Source organism: Geotrypetes seraphini, chromosome 18, assembly GCF_902459505.1.
Source record: "Geotrypetes seraphini chromosome 18, aGeoSer1.1, whole genome shotgun sequence".
In the NCBI taxonomy this organism is placed as follows: Eukaryota; Metazoa; Chordata; class Amphibia; order Gymnophiona; family Dermophiidae; genus Geotrypetes; species Geotrypetes seraphini.
This window is the reverse complement of record NC_047101.1, coordinates 15,832,610-15,850,177: the sequence shown is the minus strand read 5'-3', so window position 1 is coordinate 15,850,177 and position 17,568 is coordinate 15,832,610. Positions and strand designations below refer to the sequence as shown.

The window sequence follows — 17,568 nt, the reverse complement described above, 5'->3', positions numbered from 1 at the left end:
AATGAGGCATTATGACATCAGTCTTAGCTCTGCTTCCCAAAGACAAAGAGGATGTCATAGTTACAGTTTAGCCAGTGGTCTCCAACTCAAACCCTTTGCAGGGCCACATTTTGGGTTTGTAGGTATTTGGAGGGCCTCAGAAAAAGTAGTTAATGTCTTATTAAAGAAATGACAATTTTTCATGAGGTAAAACTCTGTATAGTTTATAAATCTTTCCTTTTGGCTAAGTCTTAATAATAATATTGTCATTTATAGTTAAAGAGACATATGATCAAGAAACAGTTTTATTTTACTTTTGTAATTATGATAAACATACCGAGGGCCTCAAAATAGTACCTGGCGGGCCGCGAGTTTGAGACCACTGCTCTTGAGAGACATGCATACTTGCCCGTCCCTTTCTACTTAGTGTAGCTGATGCAGCCTTGTAGGCAAAACGTGGCCACATCGAGGATTGCATTCCTCAGGGAAGATTAAAGCCTTTTATTTTTCCTGTGTTTGTTTGGTGTTCTGCCGTTCTTTCTGCTGATTTTAGCATCAAAGATCGCCACTTCCATTCGGGCCCACCTTACGTACAGAATACAGTGCATTATGGATTAACGTGGTGCCACAAAGCTGCAAACCCTTATTCTAGCCATTGATATGGTGGGTTTGTGTCTGTATATTGGTGTGTAACCGATGCCTTGGTCCTGTACGTTATAATGGCACATACCCACTTGTGTGTCCTCATGGAATACTGCTTGGCACCCTTTTCAGAACTGCATCCTTAGTATTCAAGGGCCTGCACTGGCTGTAACCTTCATTTTACAAGAAGGTCAGGGGCCCGTCCAACAAATATTACATGTTAATAACAAAAGAGGTAAGTAAACCTCAATAAATAGGGTATGAAAGTTCCAGATTTTGAAAAAAGGGAAAAGAAAATTTCAGTTCCAAAAGAGAAAAAAAAAAACGATGGAGAGATCTGCTGTGTTCGAGGAAGGAATCTGTCTACCATGAAGCTGAAAAACGTATGGTATTTGCCCACTGTGACATATGATCCAGATTTACTGAGCCAGTGTCAGCATATCAGATGACGTAAATTAACAGGGCTACGCCAATGCCCTCTTCACCATATCGTTTCACTTCTCAAGTTGGTCTTCACCTTCCTAGGCTTCTCTTGAGGCCTGTCATTGGTAGAAAGAAAACGTGGAAAATGCTCAGACAAGTTTTCTGTGTGGCGCAGTGGTTAGAGCCACAGCCTCAGCACCCTCAGCTTCTGGGTTCAAATTACTCACTGCTCCTTGTGACTCTGGGCAAGTCACTTAATCCCCCCCCCCCTTGCCCCAGGTACATTAGACATGAGCTCACCGGGACAGAGAGGGAAAAATGCTTGAGTACCTGAATATAAACAGGATGTGGCCATGCGTCTGGGATTTTACAATGCAAAATATGGTAACCCTAAGTAGGATCTCCCCAGCCTGACTGCAGTGATATTTCCTAGCTCACCTACCCTATTCATAGGAGCCAGCTCTGTGTGTGCCAGTGGGCGCTGTGCATGTCCAGTATTGAGCAAGCTCCTTCATTGTGTCTAGGGAGGGGGTCCTTTATATTGCATTTGGCTCTCCACTCATTTTGAAATGTTAGCACCTAGGCACCCACCTACATGGAATGCTTGTAGCTACTCCAGTTGCTCCAAGAAGAATCACCATAACGATCCCTGGCCTGAACATGGTATGCTTTCCCAGCGTTCGTCCGGTTCAGAGTTAAACTGGTCGTGTCAACATTATAATACTGCTATAGAAATAAAAAAATAAATAAAAAAAGAGAAATATATATATACATATATATATATAGTATTGGAGTCTATATATGATGCCCAGAATTGTACACCCAAATTTGTGTGGACATTGCCATCTGCTGGTCTGAAAGTATTCTTTACATCTTACAGAAGACATATAAGCTGATTTATGCACTTACGTTTAAGATTATTATTATTATTATTATTATTTATTATTATTATTATTAGGTTTTTTTTATATACCGCCTATTAAGGTTATCTAAGCGGTTTAACAATCAGGTACTCAAGCATTTTCCCTCTCTGTCCCGGTGGGCTCACAATCTATCTAACGTACCTGGGGCTATGGAGGACTGAGTGACTTGCCCAGGGTCACAAGGAGCAGCGCGGGGTTTGAACCCACAACCCCAGAGTGCTGAGGCTATAGATCCAACCACTGCGCCACACACTCCATAAGTGTGTGGCGCAGTGGTTGGATTAGGGGAGTACGTCTGTACAGTGAGCACTAACATTTGCATAGTAGTTTCATGATCATTGATTCTACACTGTCCTTCAAAGACCACCTTAACTCCTTAGTAAAAAAAAATGCTTTTTCAATCTTCACGTGTTAAGGAAAGTGAGATCCTGCTTCCATCATCAACACTTTGCTGTCCTCATACAATCCATCATTCTTTCCAGACTGGATTACTGTAAGTCCATTTACTTAAGCCTAACAAAGAAAAGCCTTCATAGACTCCAGCAGATTCAGAACACCGCGGTTAAACTAATCTTCGCAAAAAGCAAATTTGACCACGTCTCCCCGCTTCTGTCTAAGCTTCACTGGCTCCCAGTAATCCTTAGGGTTCACTACAAATGCACCTACCTAACCTTCAAGTCGTCTACACGGCATCCTGCCTCCCCTTTTTCCACTATCTTGGAACTCCTCTAATCCCAACACCACCAGATCCACTCAAAAATTCAAACTATCCTTCCCCTCATTAAAAGGCATATCCCACGCAGGAAAATTAGGGACTTCCCTCTTCTTCAGGATCACCGAACTCTGGAACAGCTTTACTGCCCCGCTTCAGAGCCTGACCTCCCTCCAACTCTTCCGAAAACATTTGAAAACTTGGCTTTTCTCTAAAATGTAATGACCCCTCCCGCTTCGATATACTAAGTCCCTCTAAACTTCTCTTTACTAAGTCCTTCTACTTTTCATTGTAGTTCCTTTCTATATCAATTCTTCTAAACCGTGCCAAGCTCTACTTCTGTGGAGATGATGCGGTATATAAACTTAGGTTCATAGACAAAATCGCGCGAGACAACGGCGTGCAGACAACTGAGCACAAGGTTGACGGAGCGCCGAAGAAAAGCACTATTTTAAAGGGTTCCGAGGGAGGGTGTTGGTGGGGAACCCCCCTATTTTACTTAACAGACATCGCGCTGGCGTTGTGGGGGGTTTGGGGGGTTGTAACCCCCCTCATTATACTTGAAACCGAACTTTTTGCCTGTTTTTAAGGGAAAAAGTTCAGTTTTAAGTATAATGTGGGGGGTTACAACCCCCCAAACCCCCCACAACGGCAGCGCAATATCTGTTAAGTAAAATAAGGGGGTTCCCCACCAACACCCCCCCTCGGAGCCCTTTAAAATAGTGCTTTTCTTCAGCGCGCCGTCAACCTTGCGCTCAGTTATCGGCGCTACGTTGTCTCACGCGATTTAGTCCCGTCACCATAAACTTAAGGTTTAGTTTAGCTAGTTTACACACATATATGTTTGGAATGCCTGATGAATTTACCCCTAATCTTGCTCCAGGTTGTGACCTTTTTCACTTTCAATAAAAATATGTTAAAAAAAAACCCCCAAAACAAAACCAAAAACAGATGCACAGCATTTAAGATAGTGGCTGCTCCTGAATTTGCATAGACACATATCCAGTGATGTGTGACCTCTAAGAAGGGTTACCAGACGTCTGGGAAAACCCGGACATGTGCAATTTTTAGAGGACTGTCTGAGGTCCTGGACAGACTTTCCAAAACCCGCACATGCTCCAGGCCCTCCAGGCACAGCCGGAGCTTGTTGGGGAAGAAGAGAGGAAGTTCCTGGGGGCGGGGCCGAGGGCAAAACAGGGCGGGGCCAAGTGTCCGGGTTTTTATGGCCCGAAAAATGGCAACCCTACCTCTAAGTCACCTCTAAACCGCCATTGCTACCATTACTACAGCAACCAAAAGAGACAACCCGTTGCACTCACCACTCCCTTTGTGCTTCGCTTTCTTAGATTGCCTTCATGAGTCCGGGCACTTCTCTTCTGCGTTTCTCCTGCTTCTTCCACCTTGACATGGAAGCTGAGTGGGAAAAAGGTGTGTTGTGTGTTCCAGGACTCGGGGTACTCCCACTGTAGTGTAACCGATGATTTTTTGCTGCTGGATGACATTCTGAGGTTTTGGGGTGGATCAGGTTTCACTGTGAATGGAAGACACAGAGCTGTTACTGCTTTCTGCTGTTTCTAGTTTCAAGTTTATTTGGCTCTTGATATCTAATCTAATCTAATCCTTAGGTTTGTATACCGCATCATCTCCACGTTCGTAGAGCTCGACGCGGTTTACAGTAGGAGAAATAGGAAGGAACTACAACAGAGGGTTAGAGGTAGAAGTGTGAAGAAAATTTAGAGGACTTGGGATGCCAAGATATAAGAGTTTCCTTGATTCCTAAGTTGGAGGGAGACTTACATATTTTGAGAAAAGCCAGGTTTTCAGATGTTTGCGGAAAACTTGGAGAGAGCTCAAGTTCCGAAGAGGGGAGGTAAGGTTGTTCCAGAGCTCAGTGATATACTGCTTTTGTAAGCAAAGCGGTTTCCAATTTATACAAAGTATTAAAAAGTTTTAAAAATATAAAATAAAGGGGAACAAATTCACAGTTACGATGCAGACATAACATGATACACATGGTCAAATGGGGAGGATACATTGCTTAAAATAAAAGAAAGGGGAGGCAAAAAACAAGAGGAGAAATAATAACATTTATCCTAAATGAAAAGTCTAGATAAGTCGCATATTATATATTTGATCTGATTGTCACTTATTATTGTCTGTGCGCATTGCAGATTCATTCTATTTGCCTTTTGTTTTAAACTAAAAATCTTTCAATAAAAAATTTGAACTTAAAAAAGAAAAGTCTAGATAAATGTTATTAGCCATGTAGAACAGGAGGGGGAGGGAGGGGCCCATAGCCATGGTACTATCTAAAGCAGTGGTCTCAAACTCAAACTCTTTGCGGGGCCACACTTTGGATTTGTAGGTACTTGGAGGGTCTCAGAAAAAAATAGTTAACGTCTTATTAAAGAAATGACAATTTTGCATGAGGTAAAACTCTTTATGGTTTATAAATCTTTCCTTTTGGCCAAGTCTTAATAATAATATTGTAATTTATAGCTAAAGAGACATATGATCAAGAAACTGTTTGATTTTATTCTTGTGATTATGATAAATATACCGAGGGCCTCAAAATAGTACCTGGCGAGCCGCATGTGGCCCCCGGGCTGCAAGTTTGAAACCACTGATCTAAAGCAATAAGGCACCCTTTATCTGTTCCTGGTATGGATAACTTTCTCTCTGTGTATGTTTTCAAAACCACCTGAACTGGTTGCACCAGGCTGCTTTTCAGATCCTTCACAGGTCATAGTAATATGATGGCAAATAAAAGCCAAGTGGCCCATTCAGTCTGCCCACCTACATCGTCCACTATCTCCTCCTCACCCTAAGAGATCCCACGTGCCTGGCCTAAGCTTTCTTGAATTCAGACAAAGTTTTTGTCTCCACCACCTCTACCAGGAGCCTATTCCAAGCATCTACCACCCTTTCTGTAAAAAAGTATTTTCTTAGATTACTCCGGAGCCTATCACTTTTTAACTTCATCCTATGCTATCTCATTCCAGAGCTTCCTTTCAAATGAAAGAGACTCACCGTATGTACATTTATGCCATGTAGGTATTTAAATGTCTCTCAAGAATCCAAATCGCAATAACAAAATATAAATACAATCAGCAAAAAAATTATTATCAGCCTAGTGGTGGAGATACCCCATGAAAGTACATTTATAATAGGTGGAAAAAAAGCCTCAACTTATCAATAATATACGGACGGCAACCCAATGAGCTCTTAAGCCAGTCCTGCTCTGTATCATAGGCAAAAAAAACTCTACACGTTTCAAAATGTAACTTTTCAAAACGGGACCAAAGCCACCACTGTGCACAGGGAGCCAGAAAAAGAACAAAACAGTTCACTTATCTTCTGACGATGGCAACAACAGCAGCGAGTAGATCTTCCTGAAACAAGGCTCTTGTTTTGCCGAACAACGGCTGCATCAGGGCAATCACATTCTCCCCTGCTCCATCCACACCAGGCTCAGAATGGTGCTGGAATTTATACTTCCGGGTTCATAGGGGTCACTGTCAAAAAACTTTATTTACTGGAACAAACGATCTCGCCATCTACTCGCTGCTGTTGTTGCCATCATCAGAAGATAAGTGAACTGTTTTGTTCTTTTTCTGGCTCCCTGTGCACAGTGGTGGCTTTGGTCCCATTTTGAAAAATTACATTTTGAAACGTGTGGAGTTTTTTTTACCTATGATACAGAGCAGGACTGGCTTAAAAACTCCATGGGTTGCTGTCCGTATATTGTTGATAAGTTGAGGCTTTTTCTCCACCTATTATAAATGTATTTTCATGAGGTATCCCCACCACTAGGCTAATAACAATTTTTTGCTGATTGTATTTAAATGTCTCTATCCTATATCCCCTCTCCTGCCTTTCCTCCAAAGTCTACAAGAAAGGGACCTGGGGATACTGATAGACAGGACCCTGAAGCCGTCGGCTCAATGCGCAGTGGCGGCAAAGAAAGCAAATAGGATGTTGGGCATGATTATGAAGGGAATCACAAGTAGATCGGCGGACATCATAATGCCGCTTTACAGAGCAATGGTCAGACCACACTTGGAGTACTGTGTTCAACACTGGTCTCCCTACCTAAAGAAGGATATAACCCTGCTGGAGAGGGTGCAAAGGCGAGCCACGAAGCTAGTTAAAGGTATCGAGAATTTGAGCTACAAAGAACGCCTCGGAAAACTGGGATTGTTCACCCTCGAGAAGAGAAGACTGCGAGAAAGAGAATCTCTTCTTCCATCTCGATACGGCCGGTAATATACTTAAACGTCTCGATCATGTCTCCTCTCTCCCTACGTTCCTCGAGTGAGTACAGCCGCAATTTTTCAGCCTTTCCTCGTACGATAGATCCTTGAGCCCCGAGACCATCCTGGTGGCCATCCGTTGCACCGACTCTACTCTCAGCACATCTTTTCGGTAGTGTGGCCTCCAGAATTGCACACAGTATTCCAAATGAGGTCTCACCATGGTTCTGTATAATGGCATTATGACTTCAGGCTTCCGGCTGACGAAACTCCTGAGGATGCAACCTAACAACTGTCTTGCCTTAGATGAAGCCTTCTCCACATGTTCTGTGAGTTGGGACTCTTGATAGTGAAGACAGGTACAGACAAGCAATCTTTGTCTCAGCTAATACTAAGCTAAGCTGCATGGTTTGGCAGAGTTTTATGTATTGAAAGGTGGTTATATCAATGAAATTAAACTAATTTGAGCATTTACATTTCCTACTGAAAGCAGAATAATAACAATCAGCCCCTGGTTTTGCAGTTGTGAGAAGTAGATTTGAAGACACTAAAGAGACAGAACTCAGTGCACTCACCAATATTTCGGATAAAAAATGAAGTGGTAGCATTTTCATATCGCTTGTTGCGAATGGCATGCAGGACAAGCGTGATTCCCTGGATTTCCTCACCATGCAGGCAGCCCCCAATTTCCTGACAGTTTGCGGCATAGACTGACCTGATCTCATCCAGAGAAGGACGGGAACATATTACATTTCTCACTCTGGAATCAGAAATGTCAACTGGATTAAAAAGGTGTCATGGGATTACAACCAAAGCTCATTAACAGAACCACTGAGAATGTCATCAAGAAGCCTGAAGCAATGGACTGGTGTGGGTGGGGCGAATGAACAGGATTTTAACAATTCCAGCGCTCAGAATTACTCATATTGAGGATATTAAAGAGTGCTTTTTTTCTATCGCTGGTCCAACGGAATGGAATCAAATTCTTGGACATCTTAGGCTGCTGACAGATGCCAATATTTTTAGGTAAAAGTTAAAAACATTGTTTACAAAGGCCTGGATTCTGCAAAAGGTGCACTAGGTTAGGTGGTGGTAGGCATCTAACTTAATTGGTTTAATTGATTTTAATTGGTGCGGTAATTGATTGTGTCGCTTAAAATCAATTGTTTTCTCATTTTTAAAAATGGAGGCGCCTCCAGCAATGGCCCCATAAATCTCAGTTTATATTCAAGAATATACGATATTACGGGTGACCTACTATGTCACATGATATAGCCGCCGAGTGCAATATCCAGTGGAAGATAGATGGTAATGTGCTATTTGGCTGCCCTGGAGCCTTTCCAGGCAACAGTAAAATAAATGATCTTTTCCCCTCAAAGGTTTGGAAAAGATCTGATCCTTGAGGGCCACAAGTAAAGAATGACACGGTGACAAAATTCATCACCGTCTCCGTCCCCACGGATAATAATCCCGTGTCATTTTCTAGTGTCTATTTCAACCTCGGTCCTTCTACACCAGCATTCTTCAAAGCAAAGCTTGCGGGTCAGTGGTTGTGGCCATTCATACTCTGATTCTTATGTGAGCCAAGGATAATGAAGCCATTGTGACATCACTGATGTGATTGGCTCTTAGGCACTGGTGGAAGGAGGCATTATGACATCACAATATCTGCTCTGGATACCAGAGACTGTCATTCTGTAGTGTCTATTTCAACCTCGGTCCTTCTACACCAGCATTCTTCAAAGCAAAGCTTGCGGGTCAGTGGTTGTGCCCAATTATACTCTGATTCTTTCCTCTCTCCTTAAAGAATGACATGAAGATGGTTTAGCGTGGTTATCCGCAGGGACGGGAACGGTGATGAATTTTGTCACCGTGTCATTCTCTAGCCACAAGTCATGTGGGTTGCCAAGATGTCACAAATAAACAGTGGCATAGCAAGGGGGATGCAGACCGCCCCTGGGCACTGTCTTCATGGGGGAAGCCAGAGCCTGTCCTCCTCTCCGCAACCCCTCTACGTACCTCTTCAAACGTTCGCCGGCGTAAGCCGCATCTTCTACTTGCTGCTGGCACTGATGTCATTTCCTGGTCGTGGGACCCAGAATGTGACATCAGAAGGGAGCTGCCGCTGGTGCGAGCAGCGGGTGGAAGATTCTGTTTGCGCCAGCCAACATTTCAAGAGGTATGCGGGACAGGCGCCTAAAGCTGGGCACCACAGCCGTGGGCGCCAATCACCCTCACTGTTGCATTGCCAGTGAACATGGATGAGAAAGATTTGCTTCAATTGTGTGAAAACCTGGGTCAGAGGCTCCCTACCCTGCAGTAATATTTTCTTGAGAGCTAGTATTCATCTGGCTGAATGCCTGTTTCTTCTTTTTTTTTAATGCACTTTGGAGCAGAGACATACAAAACTCAGGCTTACCCTCCTTCAGTTTGCTTTAGAACCATTTCTTCATGTTGTGGCTTTAGTTGCTTTGTTACTTGCCAATAACAGGTGAAACTCCCGCTGTATGTCTTCGCTTCACAATAAAAAAATGTTTTTCTGTCTATAATTATAAAAAAAAAGGAGATTTTGTGACCCATTTTCTCCAGTTTCAGATCGTCCAGTTCCCCAGCAATATCCCTTCTCCCCGTTTGTTCCCTCGCACCAGGGTCTGGCATATCCCTGGTGCGAGGGAAATATTCCACACCATTGGACAAGTCGCAAGCCCCGCTCTGTCAAAGTGAACTAGTTTTGATTAGGGCTACCATATAAGAACATAAGAACATAAGAAGTTGCCCCCGCTGAGTCAGACCAGAGGTCCATCTTGCTCAGCGGTCCGCTTCCGCGGTGGCCCATCAGGCCTAGTGCCTGAACAGTGGTCCCTGATTAATTTTGTAACTTACCTCTAATCCCATCCCTATAATCTACCTCTACTCTTATCTGTACCCCTCAATCCCTTTGTCTTCCAAGTACCTATCCAAAGCTTCTTTGAACCCCTGTAGCGTGCTCCTGTTTATCACATCCTCCGGTAGCGCGTTCCATGTATCCACCACCCTCTTTGTGAAAAAGAACTTCCTGGCGTTTGTTCTAAACCTCTCCCCTTTCAATTTGGCTTCAGAAAAAAGGGGACGGGTTGATATATCTGGGTTTTGCTTCCATTGCTTTCAAAGGAAATAAAACCCAGACGTCTCTATCCGTCCTCCTTATTTCCATTTCTTTCAATGGAAGTAAAACCTGGATATCTCAATCAGTCCTCTTTTTTTCTGGAGCCATATGGTAGCCCTATTCTCACGTGAAAAATCTTGCTTCCTAACACCGAAAGGAAGCAAGATTTTTCATGCAAGGATAGTTCATCTGACGCTTCCCACCTCTTCCTTGACTTTTTCCCCCACCCTTCCAAGATTGTTGCTCCCCCCTCTCATCTAATACGCTTTGTTCCCCCTTCTCAAAAATCCAATTGTATTCTCTTACAGTACATACTGTATGTGCTCTGTATTAGCCCTTCCCTCGCCTAAATTGTCAATGTAAACTAGTTTTGACCTTTCGATTGCCTTGCTATGTTCTTCTTTTCTCAATCGCACTGTATGTAATTCATCTATTTGTTGTGAACCGCCTAGAACTCCCTGGGTATGGCGGTATACAAAAAAATAAATTATTATTATTATTATTATTATTTTGAATGAGATTCACCCAAGGTAGAGAGAACGAGAGGGCACTCCCTAAAGTTAAAAGGGGATAGATTCTGTACAAATGTAAGGAAGTTCTTCACCCAGAGAGTGGTAAAAATCTGGAACGCTCTTCCGGAGGCTGTTATAGGAGAAAGCACCTCCAGGGATTCAAGACAAAGTTAGACAAGTTCCTGCTGAACCAGAGCATACGCGGTAAGACTAGACTCAATTAGGACACTGGTCTTTGACCTAAGGGCTGCCACGGGAGCAGACTGCTGGGCACGCAGCGGCAATTCTTATGTTCTTAACTCGTTCAGAGCAAAGAATTTTCATTAAAGGTTCCTTGAGAAGGGCAACGAAACATGGTCCATGTCAGGACCCTTATAAAGCTCTAAGCTAAGTACTAAATCTTTTTCCATATAAGTTATTATTATTATTATTTTATTTCTTATATACCGCCAAAGCCGTAATAGTTCGAGGCGGTTTACAATAAAGTTGATTTAATTCAGTGAAGTCACAAATTTAAATAACTTTACAACAATTGAAAATACTTCATTTGTTATTTTCATATATGCGATGACTGGGTGGTAGGTCTCGCTATAGGTACCTTCGGTCCTTGGCAAGATTACACAATTCTGAGCATATTTAGTACGTGGCATTATATGTATCATTGCATATTAAATAGGGATCATTGTGGTTCATGTCCATACATTTTTTAAATCTCTGCATTCAAAACAGTAACATTGCTTCTTCCCAATATTTTTTGGTTTGACTTGCTCTACCTCCATTGTAAGCAAATTTATCTCATGCATATTCATTATAAGTATCCTTAAAACCTGACTGTTTAGGTATTACATTACATTACAGATTTCTATTCCGCCATTACCTTTCGGTTCAAAGCGGATTACAAAAAGAGTTATGGAAGAAGGGTTACAACGTTAGATCAGAGAAGGTTTCCTGAGTACCGAGTTAAGAACCCCTAGCCACAAGTAATGTGCCTTGGGCCCTGAAATGGATTATCCCTTCTCTCACAGACAATCCACGCCAAATTTTCCCGACGGCACAGTGGAGTAAAGACCTGGATCAACGTGAACCTTTATATATCTGAAGAGTTACCCAGAGCAGGGGTGTCACACCTACAATGGAGGAATTACCTACAAATTTTAGAGATTTTCAAGCAAACTGCTATTTGATGTTCACTAAGCTCATTTTTACTGAGGCTGTATATAATCGGTTTCCTTACCAAAGCTGTCTCATACTCTACTTTCCAGTTTCACTGTTTTCCCCAGACAATTCCTGTACATGTACATCTCTTCCTATTAAAATATAAAACTCTGGGCTATCACCAACAGTCTGAGCCAGAGTGAGAGAGTCCTGAGAGGTAGAAGTGAAGAAAAGCAAAGAGAGAGAATGAGAAAGAGAAGAGAAGAGATTGGGGAGAGATGTAATGTAATGTAATGTAATTTATTTCTTGTATACCGCTACATCCGTTAGGTTCTAAGCGGTTTTAAGAAAATATACATTTAAATTGAAAGTGAGAAGTAAGAAAGGTGCTTAATAAAAATTCCCTTACTGTCCCGAAGGCTCACAATCTAACTAAAGCACCTGAAAGTTGATAAAGAAGTGAAAAAATAAAGAAGAGGATTAATGTTAAATATTTTAACTAGATAGCATAGATCTGATTAGTACTTTGGTAGTGGAAGAGAGGAGAAAAAAGGAATAGATATAAAAGGGAGAACCGTTGGAAAATAGAACCTTGAAGAGAATTTAAATGAGGAGATATAACATAATAAAGGCAGAATTAAAAACAATAGATAATGTTAAAGAAATTCATAATATTACAAGGAAAATAAAGTAAAAATGAAAAATAGTGTCTTTAAACAAGATTCAGCGTTATTGATGATCTCACACATTAAAGCCTTAGCAATTATTTAATAAGAGTGTGGCATAATGATTAAAGCTACAACCTCAGCACTCTGAGGTTGTGGGTTCAAACCCACGCTGCTCCTTGTGACCCTGGGCAAGTCACTTAATCCCCCCATTGCCCCAGGTACATTAGATAGATTGTGAGCCAACTGGGACTGACAGGGAAAATGTTTGAGTACCTGAATAAATTCATGTAAACGGTTCTGAGCTCCCCTGGGACAACGGTATAGAAAATTGAATAAATATGTAGTATGAAAAGCTTCAGCCTCTGATAACTAGAGCTGGTATTGTGACATCATAATGCCTCATTCCACCAATACGAGCCAACCTCATCAGTGATGTCACAATGGCTTGATTGTCCTATACTTGGTTCACTTTTGCTACATTTTGACTTCTAGAGTGGTGCAGTGGTTAAAGCTACAGCCTCAGCGCCCTGAGGTTGTGGGTTCAAACCCAGGCTGCTCCTTGTGACCCTGGGCAAGTCACTTAATCCCCCCATTGCTCCAGGTACATTAGACAGATTGTGAGCCAACTGGGACAGACTGGGAAAAATGCTTGAGAACCTGAATAAATACATGTAAACTGTTTTGAGTTCCCCTGGGAGAATGATATAGAAAACTGAATAAATAAACAGTTTGATTATAAGACCTTGGCCAAGGCTAACCAAAGCCTTAGACATCAGTGAAATTCAGTCAATATTTGTTTCAGGTTTTCTGGATAGAGATCAAAAGAGAGAGAGAAAGAAAGAGAGAGAGAGTGCCTATTAATGTCCTTTTTTAAAACTAGAATACTGCATTGCTAGACCACAATTGATCTTTTAAGCATTCAGCTGAGATATTCAGTCCCTAAATTTGTATTATTATTTATTTTGTTTTTGTAAATAGTACCTACTATTTGCAAATAGCACATATTATTTAAAAAAAAAAAACAAAAAAAATCCCCTTGGTGCTACTTTTTTACTTAAATTTCCAGCAAAATGCTTTATTTCCTATCAAAATAAAAATTTTATTTTCTTTGAGCCCAAACAGCTATTAGACTTTATAGGGCCAAAAGAAGGGTTGGTCTCCTAGTTTATGGGTGAATGACCTGTCTACCGGCTGTGGGGGGGGGGGTTACCCGTTGCCGTTACTCTATATCAGTATTGTATAATTAATTGAATTTATTTTCTTTCTTGATTCTAAATTTGTGGACTGAATGGTTGATTGAATTTTCTAGTATAAATGTAAAATTTTCTTGTATCTTTTAGTTGGTAATTCTGATCTCTTTTCAAGATTGTAATTCTTGATGTTGAAATGAAAAAGGTTAAAAAAACAAAAAAACCACAGCATTTTGGGGTGACTTGATTCATTTCAGAAACAAACAAAACAACTCTTTTAGTAAGCGTTGATAAGATAAACTAATACCTGAATGCTCTTTGAGAATTTGTTTAGAATAATTTCCCCTTTTGTCAATTATCTCATTTATTAGCAGATTGCTGTAGTGTAAGATTTCTTTCTTCTGGTTTCGGCAAGTGTAGTTGCCCCCGTCTGGGAAATCCTCGACATGGACTTGGTGTTCTGTGCCATATCCGACTGGCACCCAGGACTCAGAATTTGAATTATAACGGGTCGAGCTTTTCTCCCAGTGGACACTGGAGTTTAGTTGTTTTTCAGATGCTTCACACTTGAGTATAACCATTTCACCTCTCTTTGGTTTGGACATATCGATATCTACAATGTAAGCTGAGGAGAGAAGTTACCAATGAGAGGGGCCATTCTGTGCTTTTCTCTTCACTGAAGATAACAATAGAGAAGGACTGACCTGCATTGCAAGTATGATGATAGAAACATAGAAACATGATGGCAGATAAAGGCCAAATGGCCCATCCAGTCTGCCCATCTGCAACATCCACTATCTCCTCCTCTCCCTATTGGCTAAGGCTCTTAACATTTGCATTTCCTCTTCCAATTGGCTAAGGCTCTTTATACTTGCATTGTGAGGTCATAGAGCTTTATGATGATAGAAACATGATGGCAGATAAAGGCCAAATGGCCCATCCAGTCTGCCCATCTGCAACATCCACTATCTCCTCCTCTCCCTATTGGCTAAGGCTCTTAACATTTGCATCTCCTCTTCCAATTGGCTAAGGTTCTTTATACTTGCATTGTGAGGTCATAGAGCTTTATGATGATAGAAACATGATGGCAGATAAAGGACAAATGGCACATCCAGTCTGCCCATCTGCAATATCCACTATCTCCTCCTCTCCCTATTGGCTAAGGCTCTTAACATTTGCATCTCCTCTTCCAACTGGCTAAGGCTCTTTATACCTGCATTGTGAGGCCATAGAGCTTTATGATGATAGAAACATGATGGCAGATAAAGGACAAATGGCCCATCCAGTCGGCCCATCTGCAGTAACCATTATCTCATCCTCTCCCTATTGGCTAAGGTTCTAAACATTTGCATCTCCTCTTCCTATTGGCTAAAGCTCTCTATACCTGCATTGTGAGGTCATAGAGCTTTATGATGATAGAAACATAGAAACATGATGGCAGATAAAGGCCAAATGGACCATCCAGTCTGCCCATCCGCAGTAACCATTATCTCTTCCTCTCTCTAAGAGATCCCACATGCCTATCCCACGACTTCTTGAATTCAGACACAGTCTCTGTCTCCACCACCTCTTCCAGGAGACTGTCCCACGCATCTACCACCCTTTCTGTAAAACCCTTATCCACGCCCTTATCACCTTGCGCTTAGATTACTGCAACCCGCTACTCTCAGGTCTTGCGCTCAGCCATCTTTCTCCCAATTCAGCTGCACAACTCATATTCCACGAGAGCCGCTAAAGTCACTTCATTGGCTCTCCATCCGTTCCTGAATACAATTCAAAGTCCTCTTTCTGACCTACAAATGCATTCACTCAGCAGCCCCTATTTATCTCTCTTCACGTATCTCCCTCCCCCGTGAGCTCCACTCAGCCGGTAGGTTCCTCCTATGTGTGCCCTTCTCCTCCACTGCCAGCTCCAGACTCCATCCCTTCTGTCTTGCTGCGCCGTATGCCTAGAACAAACTGCTGAATCCCTACAGAGGGCTCCACCTCTGGCAGTGTTCAAGTCCAAGTTAAAAGCCTACCTCTTCGAGACTGCTTTCATCTCCTAACTCCTCTCACCTTGGGTTCTGGATTCCCAACCCTATATGTCTTGTCTGTCTGTCCAAGTTAGACTGTAAGCTCTTCTGAGCAGGGACCGTCTATTGAATGTCTATTGAATGTCAAAATGTTCAGCACTGTGTCCGCCTTTAATAATAATAATAACTTTATTTTTGTATACTGCCATACCCCGAAGAGTTCTAGGCAGTTCACATTGGTTAGGCAGAGATTACAAGTGGTTACATATCAAATTGATCTTAGAGTTGCAAACAACATGGAGATAGAAGTGATAAATAGTAGTAGCAGTGTGAATACTAGCTGTGAAAAGAAGTCTTTATCAAAGAAAAATCTCTTAGAAAACTGCACACATCTTATTATTTGTCTTTGTTCATAGTGAGAAAAAGTTTTTCACACCTTCCCTTTCTGTGCTACAAGTAGATATTTTTCACCTTCTTTCTGTTTTGGGTCTATATGATACTTTTACCTATAACACAAGCAGTGGCATAGCAAGGGGAGTGTACCACCTTGGACGCCATCTTGTAGAGGGCTCTGGCATCTTTCTTCCTCTCCACCCACCCACCTCTTTAAAACCATCAGCAGCAGGGAGCGCCAACCTCAGCTCTCCTTCTGATGTCACATCCTGGTTGAGGGAGAGGGCGAGCTGAGGCCAGCGCGATCAGCAGCTAGCAGATGCAGCTCACTGCCGCTGAAGGTTTTGAAGAGGTATACAGGTGGGAGGAGACACCGGATGGGGAAAAGTGTGGGTGTGCATGGCGCAGGGATACCGGGCATCACTGCCGAGTTTCGTGCTTGGGTTTTGTGCCGGGTTTTGAAAAGTCATCCAGACTAGAGGTCTGCATGGGAACGGGGATCGCGGGAATCCCGCGGGTCTCGCTGGGGTCCCACGGGAATCCCCCCATTACCCACGGGACTCCAACGGGGACCCCCCTCTGGCCCACGGGACTCCCACGGGGACCCCCCTCTAGCCAACGGGACTCCCACGGGGATGGAAGGCTTTGGAAGAAGGGTTCGTCCATATAATATAATGGACACGTCAGCTTTAGTAAAAGAGGGGGTTTATAAGTTAATTACCTGAACAGAAAACAAAAAAAGGGTTCCACCAAAGAGATTCCACAAGGAAAACAGCAGCGCAAACGCAAAAGAAACTGTGGAATTGATTGTGGAATTGTGGAAGTAATTACTGCTTTTTATGGGGACGGGTGGGGATGGAGGTAATTCCTTGCGGGGATGGGTGGGAACGGAGAGGATCCTGACGGGGACGGGTGGGGATGGAGATGATCCTGGCGGGGACGGGCGAGGATGGGTGGGATTTCTGTCCCCGTGCAACTCTCTAATCCAGACTCCTGGGCACGTCCTTGAAAAAGAGGGCATGTCCAGGGAAATCTGGATGTCTTGTAACCCTACTCTTTCCGTTACTGTAGATGGGCAGACTGGATGGGCCATTTGGCCTTTATCTGCCATCATGTTTCTATAACCATAACGCTCTATGATCTCCACAATGCAGGTGTAAAGATCCTTAGCCAATAGGAAGAGAAGATGCAAATGTTAAGAGCCCTAGCCAACAGGGAGAGGAGGAGATAGTGGATGCTGCAGTTCTATGACATCACAATGCAGGTGTAAAGAGCCTTAGCCAATAGGGAGAGGAGGAGATAGTGGATGCTGCAGATGGGCCATTTGGCCTTTATCTGCCATCATGTTTCTATGTTTCCCTTGCTAAGCCGCTGAGCACAAGTGTTCTGAAGATGCGACCTACTTACTGTTGTTCTTCAGTTTCCATGCTGCTTCAAGAGGAATTGCAAACAGGACTAGGGATAGTAGGATGAATGGTGGATGATCCATCTGTAAGGCACAAGGCGTCTATAAATAAAGACCATGGACTTGCAGAGTGCACCTGACTGAATTCTACTA

General features: G+C 42.7%; 2 protein-coding genes across 3 annotated transcripts in view; both read right to left on the bottom strand.

Moving 5' to 3' along the window:
* The window catches only part of LOC117351926 (matrix metalloproteinase-21-like), a 39,211-nt gene extending 37,448 nt beyond the window's left edge, over positions 1–1,763 (bottom strand). The window contains exon 1 of one of the 2 annotated variants that reach the window (XM_033927832.1): positions 1,636–1,763. The gene's annotated coding sequence lies outside the window, so the exon portion shown is untranslated. The remainder of the gene's footprint in view (positions 1–1,635) is intronic. The other variant, XM_033927833.1, reaches the window with a different exon arrangement.
* IL12B (interleukin 12B) lies at positions 1,636–17,499 on the bottom strand. Its single transcript, XM_033927674.1, has 6 exons — positions 17,418–17,499; positions 13,910–14,227; positions 9,352–9,475; positions 7,508–7,692; positions 3,999–4,210; positions 1,636–1,770 (listed from the first exon to the last, which is right to left on the bottom strand). The coding sequence occupies exons 1-6, from the start codon at positions 17,497–17,499 to the stop codon at positions 1,636–1,638; spliced, it is 1,056 nt and encodes a 351-aa protein (XP_033783565.1).
* Positions 17,500–17,568: the final 69 nt, after the last annotated feature.